Source organism: Enoplosus armatus, chromosome 9 (assembly GCF_043641665.1).
Source record: "Enoplosus armatus isolate fEnoArm2 chromosome 9, fEnoArm2.hap1, whole genome shotgun sequence".
NCBI lineage: Eukaryota > Metazoa > Chordata > Actinopteri > Centrarchiformes > Enoplosidae > Enoplosus > Enoplosus armatus.
In genome coordinates this window covers 2,017,534-2,037,443 of record NC_092188.1, presented here as the reverse complement: position 1 = coordinate 2,037,443, position 19,910 = coordinate 2,017,534, and the positions used below count along the sequence as shown (strand labels likewise).

The 19,910-nt window shown below is 43.9% G+C and overlaps 1 protein-coding gene across 1 annotated transcript in view; it reads right to left on the bottom strand.

Annotated features, from left to right (window-relative positions):
- mef2d (myocyte enhancer factor 2d) overlaps positions 1-19,910 on the bottom strand; it is an 81,909-nt gene that overhangs the window by 4,264 nt on the left and 57,735 nt on the right. Inside the window, exons 5-11 of the mRNA XM_070911349.1 lie at positions 18,374-18,605; positions 15,112-15,168; positions 8,652-8,830; positions 7,339-7,368; positions 5,052-5,169; positions 4,440-4,617; positions 3,056-3,124 (exon numbers count right to left, since the gene is read on the bottom strand). Coding sequence (XP_070767450.1) covers positions 3,056-3,124; positions 4,440-4,617; positions 5,052-5,169; positions 7,339-7,368; positions 8,652-8,830; positions 15,112-15,168; positions 18,374-18,605 — 863 coding nt within the window. The remainder of the gene's footprint in view (positions 1-3,055; positions 3,125-4,439; positions 4,618-5,051; positions 5,170-7,338; positions 7,369-8,651; positions 8,831-15,111; positions 15,169-18,373; positions 18,606-19,910) is intronic.

Genomic DNA, 19,910 nt, shown 5'->3' with positions numbered 1-19,910 from the left:
ATTAAAGGAATATAATGTAAATTCTCAGACAGGCTATTAGAAACTGCTGTTCCCATTTCACTGGTTTAACTGGCTGTTTGACTGGTGAATCTGGGATGAAATCATGCTAAATTTGCAGAATGCAGAATTCAATCATTTGTTTGTAAGAATCCATCAGCGGCGTACAGGTAAGCAGAAATCTTTAGCTTTCCTACACTGTAATGACTAAACAGACTACACGTTTGGTGCTAAATAAAACAAGTATTATCTTTCAGGTAGCAGGAAGCTTAATGAAGCCGCTGCTGGTTTTTACATTGTGGTTTCTAATCTGTAGTCTGGGAAAACACTGACTCCTCTGGGGAGGTTTTACTGAACAGCCTCTGATAGCTTGTGTGCATTGTGCCCGGCCGACAAACAGAGTGTCCTGTAAGCAATTTAGCGATGTGTGCACTGTCTGCGAGTGTTTTTTCCCCTCTTAAACCACAGCTGAGAGAGGGAGGGGAGAGACAGGGTGAGAGAGACAGACTGGGAAAGACAAAGTGTGTTTTTGTGGGCAAAAAACAAGAACAAAGTGAGAAGAGCACGAGGCAGAAACTTCAGCCACCAGTAAAACATTTTATCCATTCTGTTAGCTCCGTAATAATAGATTTGTAGCCACGCACATGGATGGATCAAACGGACAAAACAACACGGATGCACTAGCAGACAACGTCCCTAAAAGTTGCTCTGTTTATTTCCTGCTAAAGTGTCCCAAATGGAGGCCCCGTCTGCTGGTAACACATTGACTCAGCGAGGAAACAAACAGCATCCATAGAGCAATTCTATAAAAACAGGCAAAGCGGCTGAAAGCGAGGCTTAGGGGGCAGCCATGACATTAACATTTAGATTGGCCAGTGAGGAGGAAGATGAGAGTCAACAGGTGTACGCTGAATTAAACCGGGTCCGACAAAAGGAACAGGAAATAAGCGGAAAAAACGGAAGTAGTGGAAGAGGAATGATTAAAAAGGGGGGTGGGAGAGGGCGAGATGACAGAAATCATTTCCTCGTGGAGACTGTGGCGAGGAAAAGTGTGGAGGACAGCAGAGGCGAGGCTCACAGCCAAACCGTCATTCAGCGCTTGATTGGAGGAGCTTGTTTGCTCGCTGTGAGGCCGCGCTGTGATGGAATCGAAAACAAACCGGAGCAGTCTGGGCTGCAGAAGTGCCCACGTCTGCCCGTGCTGTCCTAGGACGGCACGATTTTTCCGTTCTGCCGAGAGAACAGTTTGGCGAGCTGGGAAAGCTTCCCACATTTCTGTGGTGCTCGCTTGTTTTCAGTGACAGCGAATCTGTCATTCTGATCCCACACACAACACAGTAAACCTGCCGGGTGTTCATTCTAGTGTCAAACCTGAGAGAAGATTAAATGCCGCGCTTATATCCCGCTTATTCACTGAAATCACGATTATTATTCCCAAAGTTTGAAGGAATATCTCAGTTATTTTAAAGCACATTCCGGCATCCTGACTAGAATAGTTTAATACTTATAACTCGAGCTGCAACTAAGGATTTATCTCATCGTTCATTCATCTGCGTCATTACGTTTTTGGTTCATAGAAGGTAAGCAAAAGACAAAAATGCTCATCACCAGTTCCCAGAGCCCACGGTGAGGTCTTCACATGTCTTGTTTTGTCAGACCAGCAAACCAAAGAGATTCTGAAACTGTAAGGAACTAAGAAAAACTAATCTTTACATTTAAGAAGCTGGAACCAAGTAATGTTTTGAGATTTTAGCGACGCCAGCGGCATGGCTCTGTGGAGGACAGTGTTGAGCTTCAGATAGATAGATCAATCATTAATAAAATAAGCCTAATTAGTTGCTTTCTAAGTTAAGGATGCGGTTGATGTGACAGGACTCTATGTCGACCTCAGCAGAGAAACGCTGGCCGCTTGTTCAGAGTCTGAGTGGTTTAACAGATCTGTTTGCTGAAGGATTTCATACAATCTGGGCAGCCATTTGTTAACATTTACAAGGCGATATGAAGAGTGCCGTGTATGAGCTGGTGCTAAGTGTGAACTATATACTGCTTTGTGCTCAACCCCCTGGAGTCACAGCTGTTGTATACAATAACAAACAACCTATTATCATATTTTCATGGACAATTTTCAGCTTGTCAGACGGAAACAAATAACAGTCTCACTCCTGACAGCTGGCATTATTTGAAGTGTCTTTTATTAACACATTTCTGTAATCTTTAATTTCCCTTTCTGTGATAGAGGTTCTGAGCAGCTGCACAGTCTCTTAAATTAACTTCACGCCAGGATTCATTTGTAGCTGATATTGTTCTGAACAAAAGGATAGCATTAAGCATTAAGAGGGCTGCATAATGTTAAATGTTTATTTGAGAGTGTAACAGGCCATTAACTGATTATCAAACTCCATCAAATTCCGAACTGCATTTCATTTAATGTTATCTATCTAAATAACTGGCTTTGACAGCTAAGCTACATCTAAATTATTCTTTTTAGTCGAGCTACCCCAGGACTATCAGGGCTACATGTAACTGAGGAATCGCAGCTTATGTCTGACTGTCAGCTGACAGTGACAGCCAAATAGCTGAAAAGTAAAATTTTAATGCAGTAAGCATGTCGGTGGTGCACGGCTGTGCGCTGGGACAGTGTTCGGGACTGAAAGCAGCAACCAGAGACTCCTTTCATTCGAGAAGCTAGCGAGGCACCGCTGCTGTCACACTGCAGCACCTTCCTCTTTGTTCATGACACTTCCAAAGAGCTTCAGATCTGAGCTTTAGGTGGCACGAAAACTCTTACACACTGGTAAAGTAATAATCTGGAGAAAAAAAGTGCCTTGACGGAACTGAAAGAGCAATGAAGAGACAGCAAAGCAACAACAGGCGTCACATTCAACATACAAATGAAAAGAAAAGATGGTTTGATTTCATGTTTGTCATATAATCTATTCTGTAATTTCTTTGGGTTATTCTGTTGTTTCGGCTCATAAAGCCTTTGAGCAGTATAACAACTTCACAGGTAAAAGGCATTGCAGAGCTGCGTAGCACTAGATGCTATCATGTCATTCACCTCAGGTTAGCAGCAAAATTGGAGATGCAGTTAACCATCTCTGCATTCTGTTTCTCTGCACCCCACATGCTGTGGAGAAAAGGGGGAAGGGAGGACAAAACAAGAGGCAGTTACAAGCCGCTCCCCCATCCACAGGTTAGCCTAGCACAGCCAGACTGGTCACACAAAGACTTAGCGCTAATGGCTAAACTGCTACGATACAAACGTGCCTGACAAGTGCTCAGGCAAGCTTAGCTTTGTAGGCGTAAAAATAATTTGGAAACATTTTTGAAGATGCAAGATTTTGACCGAAGGCAGCTCCGACCTATCAGAGAGCAGACAAGATAATGTAATGTAGAACTGTATCTCTGAAGTGACGTCATCACAAAAACACTGATAAAAGTAGGTCGTTAGCAAGTATCAGAATTAATCTGCTAGAATTCATCTTTAAAGTAACGTGACGGCTAAAAGAACTCCTCAAAACTCGTTTAAACTGCAGAGAAATCAGTATTTCATCTGTGTCCTGTTACTGGCTGAAAGTTAAGAGAAGCCGTACAGACTGACTTGAGGTGCCTCCCTTTTCATGTAACCAGATTACCAGACGACGAAGGTTTGAGCCAGGAGCCGAGTCTAGAGGAGGAACTCGAAGCACTCCAGAAATCTGAACTATAGTAGACGTGTTGTTTGGATCAGAGTGTTCTCAGTTACAATATATGTAAAAACTCTTTCTCTGCTTGTTTTATCAAGATGAACACAGTCTAAATCTAATGTTTTTTAAAGGCTGGTCTGAAGGTCGGGGCGGGGGGCCGGGTGACCGAGGCGAAAAAGAAAAGGGGACACCTATATCACATGTAGGGTCAGGGTTCGTTTTGCTTTAGCCAAAGCTAAGCAGACGTGCTCAGACTGACTCGAGGGACGCTTTAGATGTCCAACTAGTTGAAGTGGTCCCGAGGCCGGAAGGGTCTCACTTATCGTCCTCATTTACTAGGTGGCCAAACAAGAGGAGCACTGACGTAAGAACATCTTTTCAAGGTTGCGAGCCAGTCCAGCTCCTGTAGTTTCAAATCCTGTGTGTCTGTGTGCCGGATAACACAGCTAGCAGCCTAGCCTCGCTACCAGGAGCTAAATCAGAGTGGGACTCCAGTGGGAGTCGGAGCTGAGCGGGGGGGGGAGTATCTAGGTCACCACAAAGATGAATCAACCGCAGCTGGGGTGATGCTACTGCTCCGTATGGGAGAGGTGCTTCAAGTGTTTTATGTGTGTGTGTTATGCCTGGTGTGCTGGATCAGCTGACATGCATGGCACTAATAAAAAGTCTACTGGTCGGATGTCTAAGGTCAAAGGTCAAGAATCTGGCGAATCAATGTCATTTATGAGTTTGTTGAATGAAGAAAAGGGAGCTTACACCAAGTTACTGAGCGATGCCAAGCTCAGCTGCTGTGACTGTTGCTGTTGTTGCTGCTGCTGCTGTTGTTGCTGGGAGACTGCTGGTTGCTGTTGCCAGGCAGCCATGTTGCCAGGCACCAGCCCTGGTGGTGTGAACGTCTGGAGCGCTGTGAGATCTGCACTCGTCAGCTGGTACTCTGAGATTAAGGGATGGAGGGGGAGACACAGAGAGAAAGGTGGTGCAGAGGAGGGGTGAGGGGGATTGTTTTACATCATACAACTTTCTGGTGCATCAATATTAATCAGGGCTAATCCATATTAATGGGGACCTTTGAAGTGGAATCGTTCCAGAAGCTCTCACACAATGAACAAAGTGAATATTCATAGTGGTTTGTGGCATCACACTGTGAGGTTTTCAAGTTTTTCTACATGACACTCCAGATTTTCCATGACATAATGCAGGCCATATCTTTTACTGGTCTTGATGTCTTATCTTTTCCAGTTTTGTCTCATTCAGTCTTGGTGGACGTAGTGTCCTCTTCCTGCCCTGATGTGAACCGACAGATTCAGTTTGAGCTGCTAACATGTCCTGTCTGGCTTCAGGGAGGCAGCGCTGCCCTCGCCGTCTTACCAGTGTTGTAGGCCGTCTGCATGCCGGAGAAGGGCGCTAGGAGACTGGGTGTTGCCACGGAGACCACCGGTGTGGTGAGCGGCTGCGCCACCTGGGAGCCACCTAGCCGCTGAGCATTCTGGGAAGACAGAAAGATAGACGGAGGAAGTTGAACATTGAGATGCTGGAGGGAAGTGGAAGAGGTGATCACTGATACTGTGGTTCTAAAAATGGGGTCTGGGGCCCTTCAGGGGGCCAGGGGGTGGTTCTAGGGGGTCTAGTCCAATTTGAAGAATTTGATAAATAATGATAATAATAATAAAAATGTGTCTAAAGTAATGATGTAAAAAAGTCTCTCTCAGTACAATTATCTGCATCTCCTCTGTGTACAGTGTAGTTAATGTCATGCTAAAACTCTTTTTTTGGCCATTTTTCAATGGTAGTCTGGCACTGGTGTGTTGTATCTGAAAGGTTTTGGGGTCAACATGTTAAAGAATTCTGGTTTATATACAACAGGATTTGAAAAGTCTGTACAACCAAATTTACAGCCAAAGCCTTTCTATCTTGGATCTTTGGATCCAGTGTTGTGGCTCCGCGTTGAGAGAAAACCTGGTCCGGTTCCACTACGAATCGTGTCTTTTTCTCCTTATATGGGCTGAGAGTTCACGGCACATGACTTCATCCATTTTCAACAGCAATAATGATAATAGTTAGCATGTGCTTTCCACTGTACAGCAGAGTGGATGCAGAGATGTTGTAATGTGACTGAGAACAATTTAATTACACCGTTACTACTGAAATATTTCACTATAAACGCAGCTTGTTCTACTTCTACTTGGGATAAAAAACAAATACATTCTCCTGTCATTTAATTGCACCCTCTGCTTTATGAAGTGCAGCAACTCTAATTAACTTTCAACCCTCAGTTTTCGTGCCACATTTGAAGTTTTACTGGCAGACTAAATAAAGGAAAATATTCTAAAACAAATCCAACAGAGCACTAATAACTAAAGTCTGGCATAATAAACAGTTCCGTCACTCCACTCTGCCCGTGCAGCGCAGTGAAGATGCTTTATTCATCGTGCCACACACGGCAGCGTTCCTGCCCCCTGTGAGAAAATCCAAGCACCTCAGTTCTCTCTGAGGCGTTTAACTTTTCTGTGACACTTTAACATCTGCGTGCAAGATGAGAAGTGTCTCGCATCTCAAGGTGGCGTTGGCACGGCAACGCTGTCGCCAGGGCCGTGCGCTCGCGTTATGTAGCGCCACGGTGGAAGGTGTTATGAGAGGCATCGCTGTGCCGGAGAATCATGCTGACAGGAACGCATGCATCGACAGGGATGACAGTGGAGAGACGAGTGTGTGTGTGTGTGTGTGACAATGTGTTTGTATTGAAACTGTATGTGTGTCAATGTTTGCAGAGAGGAATGCGAGGAATGAATACACAGTGTGAGGTGTGTGTTTGTTCTGAGGTGTGTGTGTGTATATTTATGCAGAGAAATATGCATGAACACATGTCAGCATGCGTGTGTGTGTGTGTGTGTGTGTGTGTGTGTGTGTGTGTGTTTGGGACTGAAGGGGTCAGCGTGGTGGACTCTAACATGGCCGTCACTGTTCCAGGTTGGAGACTTTGCGATCTTTCTTCTGTCTGATCCTCAGAGCATCGACACTCAGATGAAACCAAACATGCACATGCTGAGCAGCTTTCACACAGAGCGGAGAGTCAGCTGGTTGCTCCGGTTCCCTCAGTGTTCCCTCAGTGTTCCCTCAGTGTTCCCTCTTTGCACAAATGTCACTTTAAGCTCTACTTCTCTTTTTAAAACTGTATTAATAGTGTTTTTCTGCATAACTGAGTCTTTGAATGCAAAGTCCTAATAATTCAGTATGCAAACTATTTATTTTAATATTTATAATATTTATTCTGTATTGTTTGGGGATTTTAACAGGTAGAAACTTTGAAGCTCAAGTCTTTTTGGGAGTCGAGTGTCAAGTCAGGGGGGCTTGAAATGAAAACATCCCCCCGTGAGGGAAACCTAATAGAACCTGAACCTTGTAGTGAACCCTGAGCGCTACGGTCCAAATCTCCCAGGAGCCAGTGCAACCAGGCGATGTGTCCGCAGTGTGTCCGTTGCTCCGATGCTCTGAGTTCACCGGGTGCTCTGACGCTCTAACTGCTCCTCAGCACCGGTGCCACCGGAGCCGACCCTGATGGGAATGCGTTTGCTGACGGTGTCACACTCATGCTCGGTGAGATCACACAGAGTTCGACACCACATCCACCAGGCTAAAAGTCTAGAAGTCTATTCACCTCACTCACCAACTCCAGCTCTTCCTCTGTCTGCACAGCGGGTGGAGGGGGGAGGAGGGGGGGGGGGGGGGGGGGGGGGTAAAAAACAGAGGACGGTTACGTTTCTAAAACGGCTAACTGCAGGAAGATATGAACACACATTAAAAAGAACTGAATCTAAAGTCGAGAAGTCTAGTTGACAGTATGTTTATAGTGATACTGAAAACGGGGCCTCTGCTTTTCCAGCAGTCTTCCAGTCGACTCGCAAGTTGAACTCCTCGACTCTGAAGTCGAAATGCAGCCAAACTGATCGATGGCTGACTGAAGGGGAACGATTGGATCCAGATGTTGAATTGCACAACAGAAAGGAGGAATATTCATCATCTGTACGACATTTAGATGTGAAATGTTTTTAAAGATCCGCAAGAAGTCAGCCTATGATTTGTTTATGGATAGAATACTTCTGAGATCCAAATTAACCAGCGATATATATTTATATATGGCCGGAGAACCTGACTTCCTTTTGTTTAAAAGGCTGCTGAAATCGAAATGTTTCAAATCTGGAGAAAGATTAAGAGAAACTAGTATTAATAATTTAAGCAGTACGACTGGGATGCAGATTTTCAGATTCTTCTCCTCATTTTCAGACTCTACCTGCACAAACGTGTCCTAACTTGCTTGTTTCAACTGAATGCCAGCTGATCATTAGTGGGTGAACTTTCGAGATTTCATCAATAACATAATCAATGGCCTTAAACTGTTGTGCACTCCTTTTGCGGGCAAGTTTAATTAAAGAAAGCGTTTACGTCCTTTACTAAAGGCTAAAATCGGAGGCGGTCAGAGATACGTTCCATGATGCAACAGAGGATGCCCCCCAGGACAGCTGCCAGCATAAGGACCCGAGGAGGCGGAGAATCATCCTGCTGCACGACGACTCGTGCCGAAAGATTCTGAACATTTCAAACCCCAATTTCATTCTGATTAAGAATAAGAAGATTTACAATTCTCGTGTGTTTTCCCTGTGCAGAGAGTTGAATGTGACAATTCCATGCCACTTAAAAACTTCCAAAATAATTATAATATATAGGCAAGTAATTATTCTTTTTTTTTTTAACCATGGCTGGTTCGACTGGAGCCCCCCTTCCACCAATAAAAATACTTCACTCCTTCTGCTGCTTCATTAGAAGTCGTTCGCCAGAAGCTACTTAACCTTGACTAATTCTGTGTTAAAGTACTGTTCACATTCAGCTCTGAGTGCATTTCTTGTCCCGTCCTCTGTGAGTTTGGACTCATCATTTGTCCCCGTGTGGCTGCCGTAGTTGTGTTCTCCTCACCAGCTGCATGAGGCTCTTGCCGCCCTGCGAGGTGATGACCCTCAGGTCCGGCTTGCGGCTGTTGACCATCTGAGGGCTGGGCGGAGGCGGAGACTTAGCCGGGACTACTTTCCCCAGGCTGTTGCCGTTGGATACGGAGAGGAGGCCTGGGGAGGCCCTGGCACTGATGTAGCCATTAGCTGGAGAGACACATAAAGAGAGAGAGAGAGAGAGATTTAGTGAAGGGGGAGGGATGGAGGAGGTCGTGTGTTCGGATGTTTTTAGTATCTGTATCTACCTGTGAACTCTGCCTGTGCTTGTCTGCCTGGGTGTGTGTGTTCAGCTCTTTGTGTGTGTGTGTGTGTGTGTGTGTGTGTGTGTGTGTGTGTGTGTTGCCGTCTGCCTGTGTGTGTTCTCATTAGCGAGTTGGATCGCTCTGTCGCACCACATGCTCCTCATCCTTTCTGCAGCTCAAACAGTGTTTTTTGGCGGCGCTCTGATTTTCCGGCAGCTCCTCCACATCAAAACCGTGTCACTCTCTCTCCAGAACTATTTTATTTCCACTCTCTCTCTCTCGACGCCGTTCCTCTTTTGTTTCAGCCGTCGCAGCGCTCGGTGAAAAACACACACAAATGTCCCTGGACTCTTTCCATCTTACACTACAAAAAATATCCTTCTTAGTCAGTCAGTTTTTTACTATTATTGAGCCCTAAAAAAAACAAGTGAAACATTTTCCAATGCAGTGATATTATTTCAACATGCTTACAATATATCACAATTATTGGAGCCTGTTTGGACCATGTGTGTACCTGCATAACTGCATGTAATTATAAGCTCTGAGGTTTGCTTTTGACAAACATTTTTCCCTGATGAGACTTGAAGCTGCAGAACTTTTCTTTCTCAAGATTTGAAGTTTTTGGCCTTCTTGCCCCTTAGCATTGTGTTTAAAAAACATACTTCCAATCTAAACCAATTTGTTTTGAGAATATACTAGAAATGTGTATAGAAAGAGGTTGAAATGATGTCACTGCAGTGTTAAGATTTTTTTTTCTTTTTTACTTTTTATAAGAAAATAAGACTTTTAGGATTTAAAGGATACGGCTGGTGATTCAAAAACCTCATGAAAAGACCGCAAGACTTTCTGACTCAAGACTTTTTTAGCAAACTTTAACAGGAGGAAACAGTGCATTTGTTGGGGACTATCTTCTGGTTTTGATGTTTTCTCAACAATAAGGAAAATCTAGAATATCACCAGACTTATCCATTAACAGAAAGAGATGACTTTTTTTTGCAGTGTGCAGTACTTTTCTGTTTCTTTCTCACGGCTGCATTCCAGCAACGTGACAGGCAACATGACTGAACATCACGTCTGTTGAACGCTCCCTCCTTTGACACTGTGCAACTGGTCACATTCCAAACTGACTTCGCTGCAACGCAACAGTTACTCTGTAAGAAACAACACTACCTGATGCGTGACACACTTTTGATGTCAACCCTGCTTTAAAGGGATATTACGGAAATCTTTCTGCCTTTTTTGTTCCTATTTTTAGGTTTCTTTTCCATGTTTAGATCTTTTATTCTTTATGCTATAAAACTAAATAATCTTCTCCTGTGTGATAAGTTTTAATGGTTCCTGGACTAATATATTTGTATTTCTTATAGATTGTTCAATAAAGCTGTAGGAGATGGGGGGGGGGGGGGTCTGGGTGTCATGACAACAAGACTCCAGCAGACAGCAGCCTGTTCGTGCTGCTGGGGTCAAATGAAGAACTCGACTAAAACAGTCTCAGTCAGTCTCAGTGTGTATAAAAGGGGGACAGCAGGGAGTTTCCCAGCCCTGACACACACACACACACACACACACACACCACACACACACACACACACACACACACACACACACACACACACACACACACACACACACACACACACACACACACACACACACACACACACACACACACAGGCTGTATTCCCCTTGGACTGGCAGAGTCAGGGTGTGTGTGTGTGATAGCAGATAGCAGTTCGCCATGACGCCGCCTCCAGACGACAGCGGCATGTGACTCTGTTTCATCTCAGTCACACACACTCCTGGGAGACACAGACACACACAACCCATGAACTAAACCTGACAACAACAACAAATGAAAACTACCTCTCTAAGAGCTCAGTGGGGGTGGGGGGGTGGGGGGGGGAGATAAGAGTTGACTGTAAACTACTGGTCAGATGGAAATAAAATTAATTTGATTTGCAAAAGATTTAAACAGCAGCAGTTAGGGAACAAGAGAGGAGGTGGGGAGGGAAGGGTGAGGTAAGGAAATGAGGGAGTGGAGGAAGGAAAGGAAAAGAAGAGGTAGAGAACAAGAGAGGAGGTGGGGGGGGGGGACAGAAGAGGGAGGGAAGGTCAGGAAAAATGGAAGGAGGTAAAAAAAAAGGAAGAAAAAGGGAAGAAGATACGGATGGAGGGAGAGGTTGGAGGTAGGGAGTAATAAAAGGAGAGAAGGATGTAGGAAGAAAACAATCAGAGAATGACTGTGGAGGCACAGAAAAGGGGAAGGAGGTGTGGAAAGACAGAAGAGGAGAGGTTGAGGAAAGAAAAAGAAAAGGGAGGTAGGGAATGACTTGGGGATGGAGAGTTAGAAAGGGAGGACAAGAGGTAGGAGGAAGGAATAGGGAACAAGACAAGAGGTAGGAAAAGGGGAGGAGGGAAAGGTGGTAGGAAATGAAAGAAAGGAGGTGGAGAAGAGGAGGAGGAGGAGGAGGAGGTAGGGAACGACAAAGGGTGTGTAACATGCGCTGAACACATGTGTGCGTCACTGACTGACGGGAATCTGCTGCTGGTCGCGTTGTGTTCATGTTTGTGGATGAAGGAAGAGGGTGGCGGCACTGTGGTGACCCTGAGTTATGAGAGCTACACACACACACACACACACACACACACACACACACACATATATATATATACACACAGAAACACAAAGAGCGTGAAGTGAGTTTCTGTGTGTGTGTGTGTGTGTGCGAGACTGAAGAGCAGGTGCCCTCAAGCCAACACCAAATCCCCATATAGAAACAGTCTGGAGTACTGGCATATTTGTGTGTGTGTGTGTGTGTGTGTGTGTGTGTGTGTGTGTGTGTGTTTACACTATATTGCACTAGTAATGGTTTCACTGGAATTTTGTGGGGGTTTCTATGTTCCCTAAAGTCATTTTTACTAGACCCCAGATGCATTCTTGTTTGAAAGTAAGTGTGCAGATTTAAGGGTGAAACGATAAATTGTGGGAAAATATATTATGACACAGAAATGTGAGGATCTGAAAATGCTGACAGGCATATAAGTGTCCGTCTTAAAGCGCCGCTTCACCGAAATTGCATTAAAAAAACAACACATTTTCTCAGTTACCTTTAGTCGTATCCAGCAAAGCAGATGGTTTTGGTTTTATCTGCTGACATTTCTGCCTCCACCCCAATACAACGGATTATCTTTTTTCTTTTTGGAGTTTGGGTGAACTGACCCTTCTCCAAAACTGTCAAATACCTTAATAACTTCGGGCTGTTTGGAGACGGTTACTCCAACTATTCAAGGAGGACGTTCTCAACTTTATTTTATGTAGGAAAAAGAAAATATCTGCCTCTTTTTTTTCCATTTAACAGATTGTAGTATTTGTATTTAACACTAAAACCTACAAGACGAAGTGTTGAACTAAACTACTAAAAGAATGGTGAAACTGTCTTCTCTTTAATTCTAACTTTGTTAAAAATATTATATGTTTATTGGGCCACGGACCCCTCGTCAAACTGTGAGATGGCTGTCTCGTAACACTGTGTGAGTGTGTGTGTGTGAGGTCTCCTATTACGCCAGGCCGGGCGTGGGAATGTGAGGAATGCCGGGTGACGTCAATGGTGACATTCCCGGAGCCCCGAGTCCCTGGACAACAGCTGAGAACGACCAAGAGAGGAGGAGGAGGAGGAGAGTGAAGAAGAGAGGAGGGGAGGGCAGCAGAGGAAAGGAGAAGATAGGAGAAAAAGGTTGAGAAGGAAGGGAAGTGGAAGAGATGAAGGACAGAGAGGAGGAAGAAGAGGAGGGCGCAGTAAAGAAAGAGGGGAGAGGGAAGAGACGAAGGTATGAAAGAAGACGGCTAGAGAAGTGGACAGCAAAGAGGAGAAGGAGACATATGGACAAGAAACTAGAGAAGAAGAAAGTTGGAAAGAATGGGAATAGAGAAAACAGGAAGGAGGAAGAGAAAGAGGAGGGACAGGAAAGGAGAGAAATGGGGAGCAACGAGGAAGAGGTGGAGATAAGGGGGGGGGGGGGGTCAGGTCACCTGAGCTGCGTTTTGGGAAGAAGGTGCAGGTGACATTCAGCCACAGCAGACCAAGAATTCAACCTGGTGGGATTATTTAGAGTGCAACACCTTCTTAATTCTTATTTTACAAGAATAAAAATGATATTTGATGAAATATGCCTGTTGGAACTGTAAGCTCTAAATGTATTTTACCAAGTTAACCACACCTGCTGAGCGTTTTCAAATCGACATATATTATTTGATCAGACACAGATGTTGTCAAGATCAACACAGAAAGCTGGAAAACTACCAACAGACTGAAAACAAATGAACTTTGTGTTTACTTTTCTATTTATACTTTATACTGCGACTGTATTATGATATCATGTTCCAAAAGTAGTTGATCTTGTAATATTACGACGCTTTACTAATGCGCAAACACAAAACTGGTGTTTCAACAACACTTGCATTGATCGAGGGCAACTTTTAAGAGCACAGTTTAATAGAACGTATATATACTCTTTTCATTAATAGTCCTGAAACTCTAATATCAATATTGAAACTTGCCTTTGGTATATTCCTCTGATACAGTGCAGGGAAGTTAATATAAATGTATTGATTCTTCTGGCCCACCTCACACTGAGACAATGCGTTTATCAAGCGAATATAGAAAGAAAAAAAAACACCTTCCCACCATATCTATTACTACGGGCTGGCTGGCAGTATCTGTCCCGGCTAATGGGATTTAAGGGGAGAGCTCTGGCCAGTGTCAAAGTCACCTCTGAGGAGAGTCCTGTGCCAAGACAAGGGACAGTTGGGTGAGGGGGGGTGGGGGGTAGATAATTCCAGAGAGAAGACGAGTGGGAACAGCTGAGAGAGACAGGATGAAAGGGGGAGGGAGGGGGGGGGGGTGTAGATGGAGAGATGGGTGAAGACGGGAAGCTCAGGATCCCAGGATTCTTCTCTGTGGTACCGTCGTTACAGTAAAAACTGACTCCAATATCTGTCTGCTGGTTTCCAGTTCAACATGCGACTGACTGAATCGCACTCACATCTTTCATCTGCTCAGAGTCGTCGTCTTCTTACACAGATACCCGGCTACATCCATGAAAAACGGCCACAAAGACGGACGTAGCCGAGCGGTTTGCTGTAAGCCGACTTTCAGAAATAAAAACTCTTAGAACCTGAACTAAATAACCGCTCTTCCCGAACAGAAATCAGCTAACAGTTAGCAATGAGTAATTCATCAGAGGCTTGTTTTAAGCTGCTGATATTGGCTCTAATTTTTTTCTTTATCTTGAAAAGGGACAGTTCAGTCATATCACAAAAATCCATATTTTCTACCAATAAAGTTTCTCCCAACAAAGGTTTGTCCACAGTGAGGTCTGTGAACATTTGTCTCTGGCTGCTTTTGACGTCTCCAAATGTCATTTGTCAACACGTAACACAATTTCAGCACGTTAAACTGAAAGTATCTGGAACGAAATTCAGTGATGAATTTGTTCTTAAGCATGTTGGAGTCCAAGATGTCAGTCATCAAGTGCCTCAATAGTAAACTCATCCTGACGTTGGAATTTGAGTCAAAAAGAAAGTCGCTTCAATCAGTAAAGCAGGTCTTGGACTGGATTTCACGGGTTGAACTGGTGACGGGAACGAAATGTTCAGCTCCCTTTCAGGTATCTGTTCCTGCTGACACCAGACCAGGTCAGAAACACTGTCAAACCTTTAAGATGTTCCACTGAGTTCTGGTTTCCGAGTCACAAACAGCACCAACGCGAAAACAGCGGAGGAGCTTCAGAAGCCTTTTTATGTCATTTTCTGTCCGTTTCTGTCCCCCCTTTTCAAACCCTCTGCTCCTGTTTTTCTCCTACAACCTGAAACCCATTCTGTTCTTTGGACTGTTTACAAGCAGCTCGTACTGCGACCTTCAGCTGTCGCCAGTCGACAGGTGTTTTCGTGCTGGTGTGTGTTGACTGTGTTTGAGTCAGAGCGTGAGCTGTGCACACGTGACCGCCTGTTGCCACACAAGGAATATTCTGCGTCGCTCTGTCTCTGTGAGTCAGACCGAAGCATCATTTCCCTTTTATAAAGTCCAGCTAAAATACAGAATGGGGATGACATACTGCAGGGTGTGTGTGTGTGTGTGTGTTTGAGTACAAAAAAACGTAGAGAGAAGGAAAATAAAGACTACTCACGGACTGGACTCGGGCACGCTCCGTTTGAATTCCCCAGATCTCCTCCTAACAGAGCACCTAGGACAGAAAATCACACCAAGACCTTTAAATATAAAGATTATTTCATATCAAACCGTTAATCTGAACAGCAGTAATCTAAAACGCTGCATATCCCACTTTGAAAAAAAAAAAATCATTTAATCAAGAGTGTCATTAAAAAAGTGCTTCTGCTATCGACACTCACTTCACTCCATGAAGGACCATAATTGGTTTCAATTCTGCATTAACGGCTAATTTCCAAGTGCCGGTTTCACCACTTCTCAATGGTGCTTGTGTCGTATTCGGGGACTCATTTTAAATTGTGGAAGAAAAAAAAAAAAGGTTAAATTGCCACCTGTTTAATAAATACAAGAGTGATTTGATATTTATTGGAAATAACAGTAAAAATAACTGCCAATCAATTAACTGTGTGTGTTTAGCACTTAAGATCATCAAGATAAAGTAATGTCACAGACTTCCATCTTTTCCCTTATTCCTCTCAGGACTTCATGTGTATGGTGTGTTTTTGTTGTTGTGTTGGAACTGAGACCTTTCGGCCAGAGACACGGACATGTTAAAGCCAGCGGTCTCACAGTTAGCTTCGTCTCAAATGGCTCCACTCTCTGCTGGGAGAACTAATCCATAACAGTACAGGACCAAAGGTAGCTGTAAACATACAGGAACACTGGAGCTTAGCAAGACGCTAACACCAAAGCTTCAATCGCATCGGGAGGACGCTGCATTATGAATCAGCAAAGTTTATACAGGCCGCCTCGTAATGTCGTAATCGTATGAATGTGATTGGATGTTACGAGTCAGCTGGTAGCCAATGCTGCATTAATAAGCCCATGATACTGGGTGCAAATCAGCTGATGAGCTAAACCCGCTACATTTCCGCTAACCTTTTTTAAAGCTGCATTAATCAACATTTTTACATTAGAAGAGAATCATCACAGACTCAGCGGCGTCCAGTTCATTGTTTCGGTTTACTGGCCCACAACTTTACTGTTTTGGTTCAGTCAGTGTGTTTACAGCTTACTCTGCAGCCCCCCCAAAACAGCCCAAAATACATAAAAATGAATTGCTCCCGCTTTAAAATGTCCATGTAGATGAATGTGCTCTGTCCCTAAACAGCAGACAAACATATCTTTACGGTACAATGTGTATTTATACCTTTATCTTCATTCTAGCAAACATTTTTCTTCACTTAGGTTCCCTGTTGTGGCACAGATTCAGGTTTTGGCTCAAACACTCTTTAGAAAGGCAGAAACTCGAGGTCGTTCGGGGCGACTGAAAAATATCTGGCTGGATGGACGCGTGGAAAAACACCAATAAGCAAACACGATGAACCCAATACATCTCTGGTAATGTGGGATGCATAGCAGGGTACAGCAGAGTATTTGCACGGCTGAGGTTCTGAGGAGGAGGAGGAGGGAGGGAGGAGGGAGGGGGGCGTCCATTACTGCTATGTGAAACCCTCCTGCCTCGGAGAACGGCATGTTATGAAAGATGCTGTAATGCATTTGTTGCGCGTTACATCACCTAATTCTGACTTACAATGAGATTACGCTGGTCGGAACAAAGCTTGATAAGTAACCTTGTCTGAGACGCAAAAATGGGGCACAAATCCTTTTAGTCAGAGGGTGAAGGATTGGTTTGCCACACAGAGGCAGCACACGGGAGCGTACCAGCCTCAGTCAAGGAAGTGATGGATCTCTGTCATTATAAGGCGGTGTGCATTTATTTGAGCAAACAGGAGTTACTCACACTGACAGGTAGCAGAGACTGGACATCAATACACAAACACACACTCACTTCTTTGGTCAGTTTGCTGCTCGTAGACTATAAAACACCGTTGTTACATAAACTCTGCGTCTACATACTGAGGGGAGAAACATGGCACCTATTACACTTTATGAAAAAGGTCTTTAAGTCACCATGACAACCATGTCTATAAAAGCGGCTCAAATCCTTCCAGCTATGAGAGACGTTTGGCAATCAGCGCTTTAACCTGTTCGGAAGATTGATCTCACAACTGACCGACATATTAAATAACTGGATTTCTTTTCTGATCGATGCACAAAAAGGAACAGTTTGGAAAAACCACGACGACGAACCGTTCAAAAAGTACACAGCGACGCAGAGGAACAGCAGTCACAAGTTTAAACCCGGGATCTGAGTCACAGACACACAACATGGAGGGCTGACAGATGCTGCTGATTAGCATTCAACGCCATATGACCGGCGTTTACAGCAGAGTGTGCAGTGGCCATGTAGAGACTTTACAGTCCTCTGTTTACTCAGACTGAGGGATCATTGTGATCGAGCGTGCGATGTGTAAGATATGGTATGTTGTATACGCTAGGATAAGCGTGACTGAGAGATTCAATCTTATCATCTGAAAGTTAAAAATCTGTTGAAGTTCTAAATGTACATCTCCAAAAAGCTACCATACAGCAACAAGAGGAAACTTTATTTATTATCAAATTATAATAAAATCCTCAAAACTGTGCGTTTGTGAATAGATTTCTGTCAAACCCAGTCAGGTACAACTACGTTACGAGACTCTTTTGTCAAAAGGAGTCTGTCTGCTGTTTACATGATTTGTTTTACCTCTGAATGTAATACGCTGTAATCTTTGTTTGCCAACAGTTTACTGATAATACTAGCAGCTTAATGTTACTGGGTTTTCTCTCCGTTGCTCCTCCTGTCAATACTGGCCGCCAAGAGATCTCTTTCTGAAGCGCTTTCAGTGTGAGTGATGGGGGACAGACTCTCACACTGATCTCTTTGTGGCCGGTGTGAACTGGAGGAACAGCTAAGAAAGTGCCTTCAGTGTACATGCAGGCATGTGATGCCAGTATTGTCTCCGTTTTGCTGCTTCTGCACTGCAACAGAACATCTGTCAGTCAAACAGTGTGGGCGGCACTCTGAAGTCTTTTTCCTTCAATCTTCTTTTGTAGAAGTTTTGAGTTTTTGTCTTTTTTTTTTTTCTTCTTCTTCAATTCATTTCAAACTGCCGTCGCTGCTTTCAGTAAAAACAAAAGTCATCAGTTGCTGAGCGTCGGGAGGATTTTTCAGATCACTTGGCATTTAAAACAGCAAATGCACAAAGCTGTGATATACTGGACGGATCAATTGGCAGCTGAGAGCGTTGAAACTTTATTTCTATGAAAATGCCACGAATGATTGATTTACACGAACATGTGGAGCTGCACAGAGACAGTCCAGCTGCGTCTCCTACCTGCACTGGCTGGTCGCTGTGGTAACCCTGGCGACACGGTGTTCCTCTGCAGAGCTGGCTGCTGTGGCGAAAGGAGGCGGGGGTCTGTGAGGGTGGAGGTGACAAAGGAGGTGGTGGTGACCAGGGCGCCGCTGGGGTTGTTGCTGAACTGGAGGGCTGCCGCTGCTGCTGCGTTCTGATTGGATACTGGCACGGTGACTGGCATGGAGAAGGTGGGCTGTGGGACTGTAGACTGGTGGAGAGACAGGAAGAAGGCGGGGCTGAGACTGTGGCCTCCCCACACACACACACACAAATACAGTATATATATATATGATGGACTGGTGATCAGTTAGTGATCTGCAGCAGCGCAAACGAGCCCGCAGGTGAAAAACACACCGACACAACCAATCACAGCACAGAGTCTTTCCAAAACAGACGAGTTATTATAGAATTATAGAAGACACTAATGATGTGATATAGAGTCAAAATCTCCATCATATCTGCCCATTTCTGTCTCTTAATGTGTCTTCAAAAACTATAAATGGTAATTAAATCTAAATCTGTTGAAATATGTATATCAAAAATGGACAAAGTTTAATTTGAAATTACTGACAAATAGTTTTATTTAAAAACTCTAACCTTTCCTCTCGCTAAATGATTTAAATAAATAAAACGTCAAACTGCAAAAATCTCCAGCTTATTGAGTGATTTGGGTTATAATATTATATAATATATAAAATCCTTATCAACAGGAATCAACTTGTTTCTTTCTAGAATCGGTTCCTTGAAACTAAAAAGACTAAAGGCAGGTTAGAATAAAATAATGAAAACTGATTTTAGAAAACATTGGAAATAAGTTCAGCTTTGTTTTTTCTGTTCTTTAAAGAACATCTTTGACCGTTTGACTACTTTATAATCATTACTGACCATTTTTCAAAGAAAATAAAAACGTTCCAGGTTGATTTCCTACTTTCCAGGCAGAGTTTGGTAGTATTTACAATTTGTATTCAATGGAATAAAATATGCAAAAACACTGGAAGTCCTTACTTTAAATAGTCCTTTAAAGTAAAAATGTAAAAAGAGTGTTTTGGAAATTAACTCTTCAGGCAAACACACATCAGATCTCTCTCTAACACACACACACTCACACTCACACACACACACGCTCAGTTTTAGCATGCAAGGTGACTTGGTGAAAAGGCCAAAAAGCTGTGTCGCCTTTCACGTCTCATGCCAGGTTAAAACTCTCGTCGCAGCAGCGGGTTATTGGTGACATTTCATAGCGTGCACGTCACGTTCCAGCTCCATCCCACCACCCCCACTGACATGTGCTCATCACCGGGAACATTAGCAAATATCCCACTGTGTCTGAAATCACCCTCCATGTTAAATACTTCATAAAATGTACCTCAACATGTTGTGCTGCTGCGAGGCCCAATGCCTCATCCAACACACCCGAAATGTCTCAAGAGGAAACGACTTTCCAACACCTTTTTTATTTTTTAAATGGGCTACCTCGTCACCTGAGTTGACCTCCGAAAGTAGAAGACCAGAC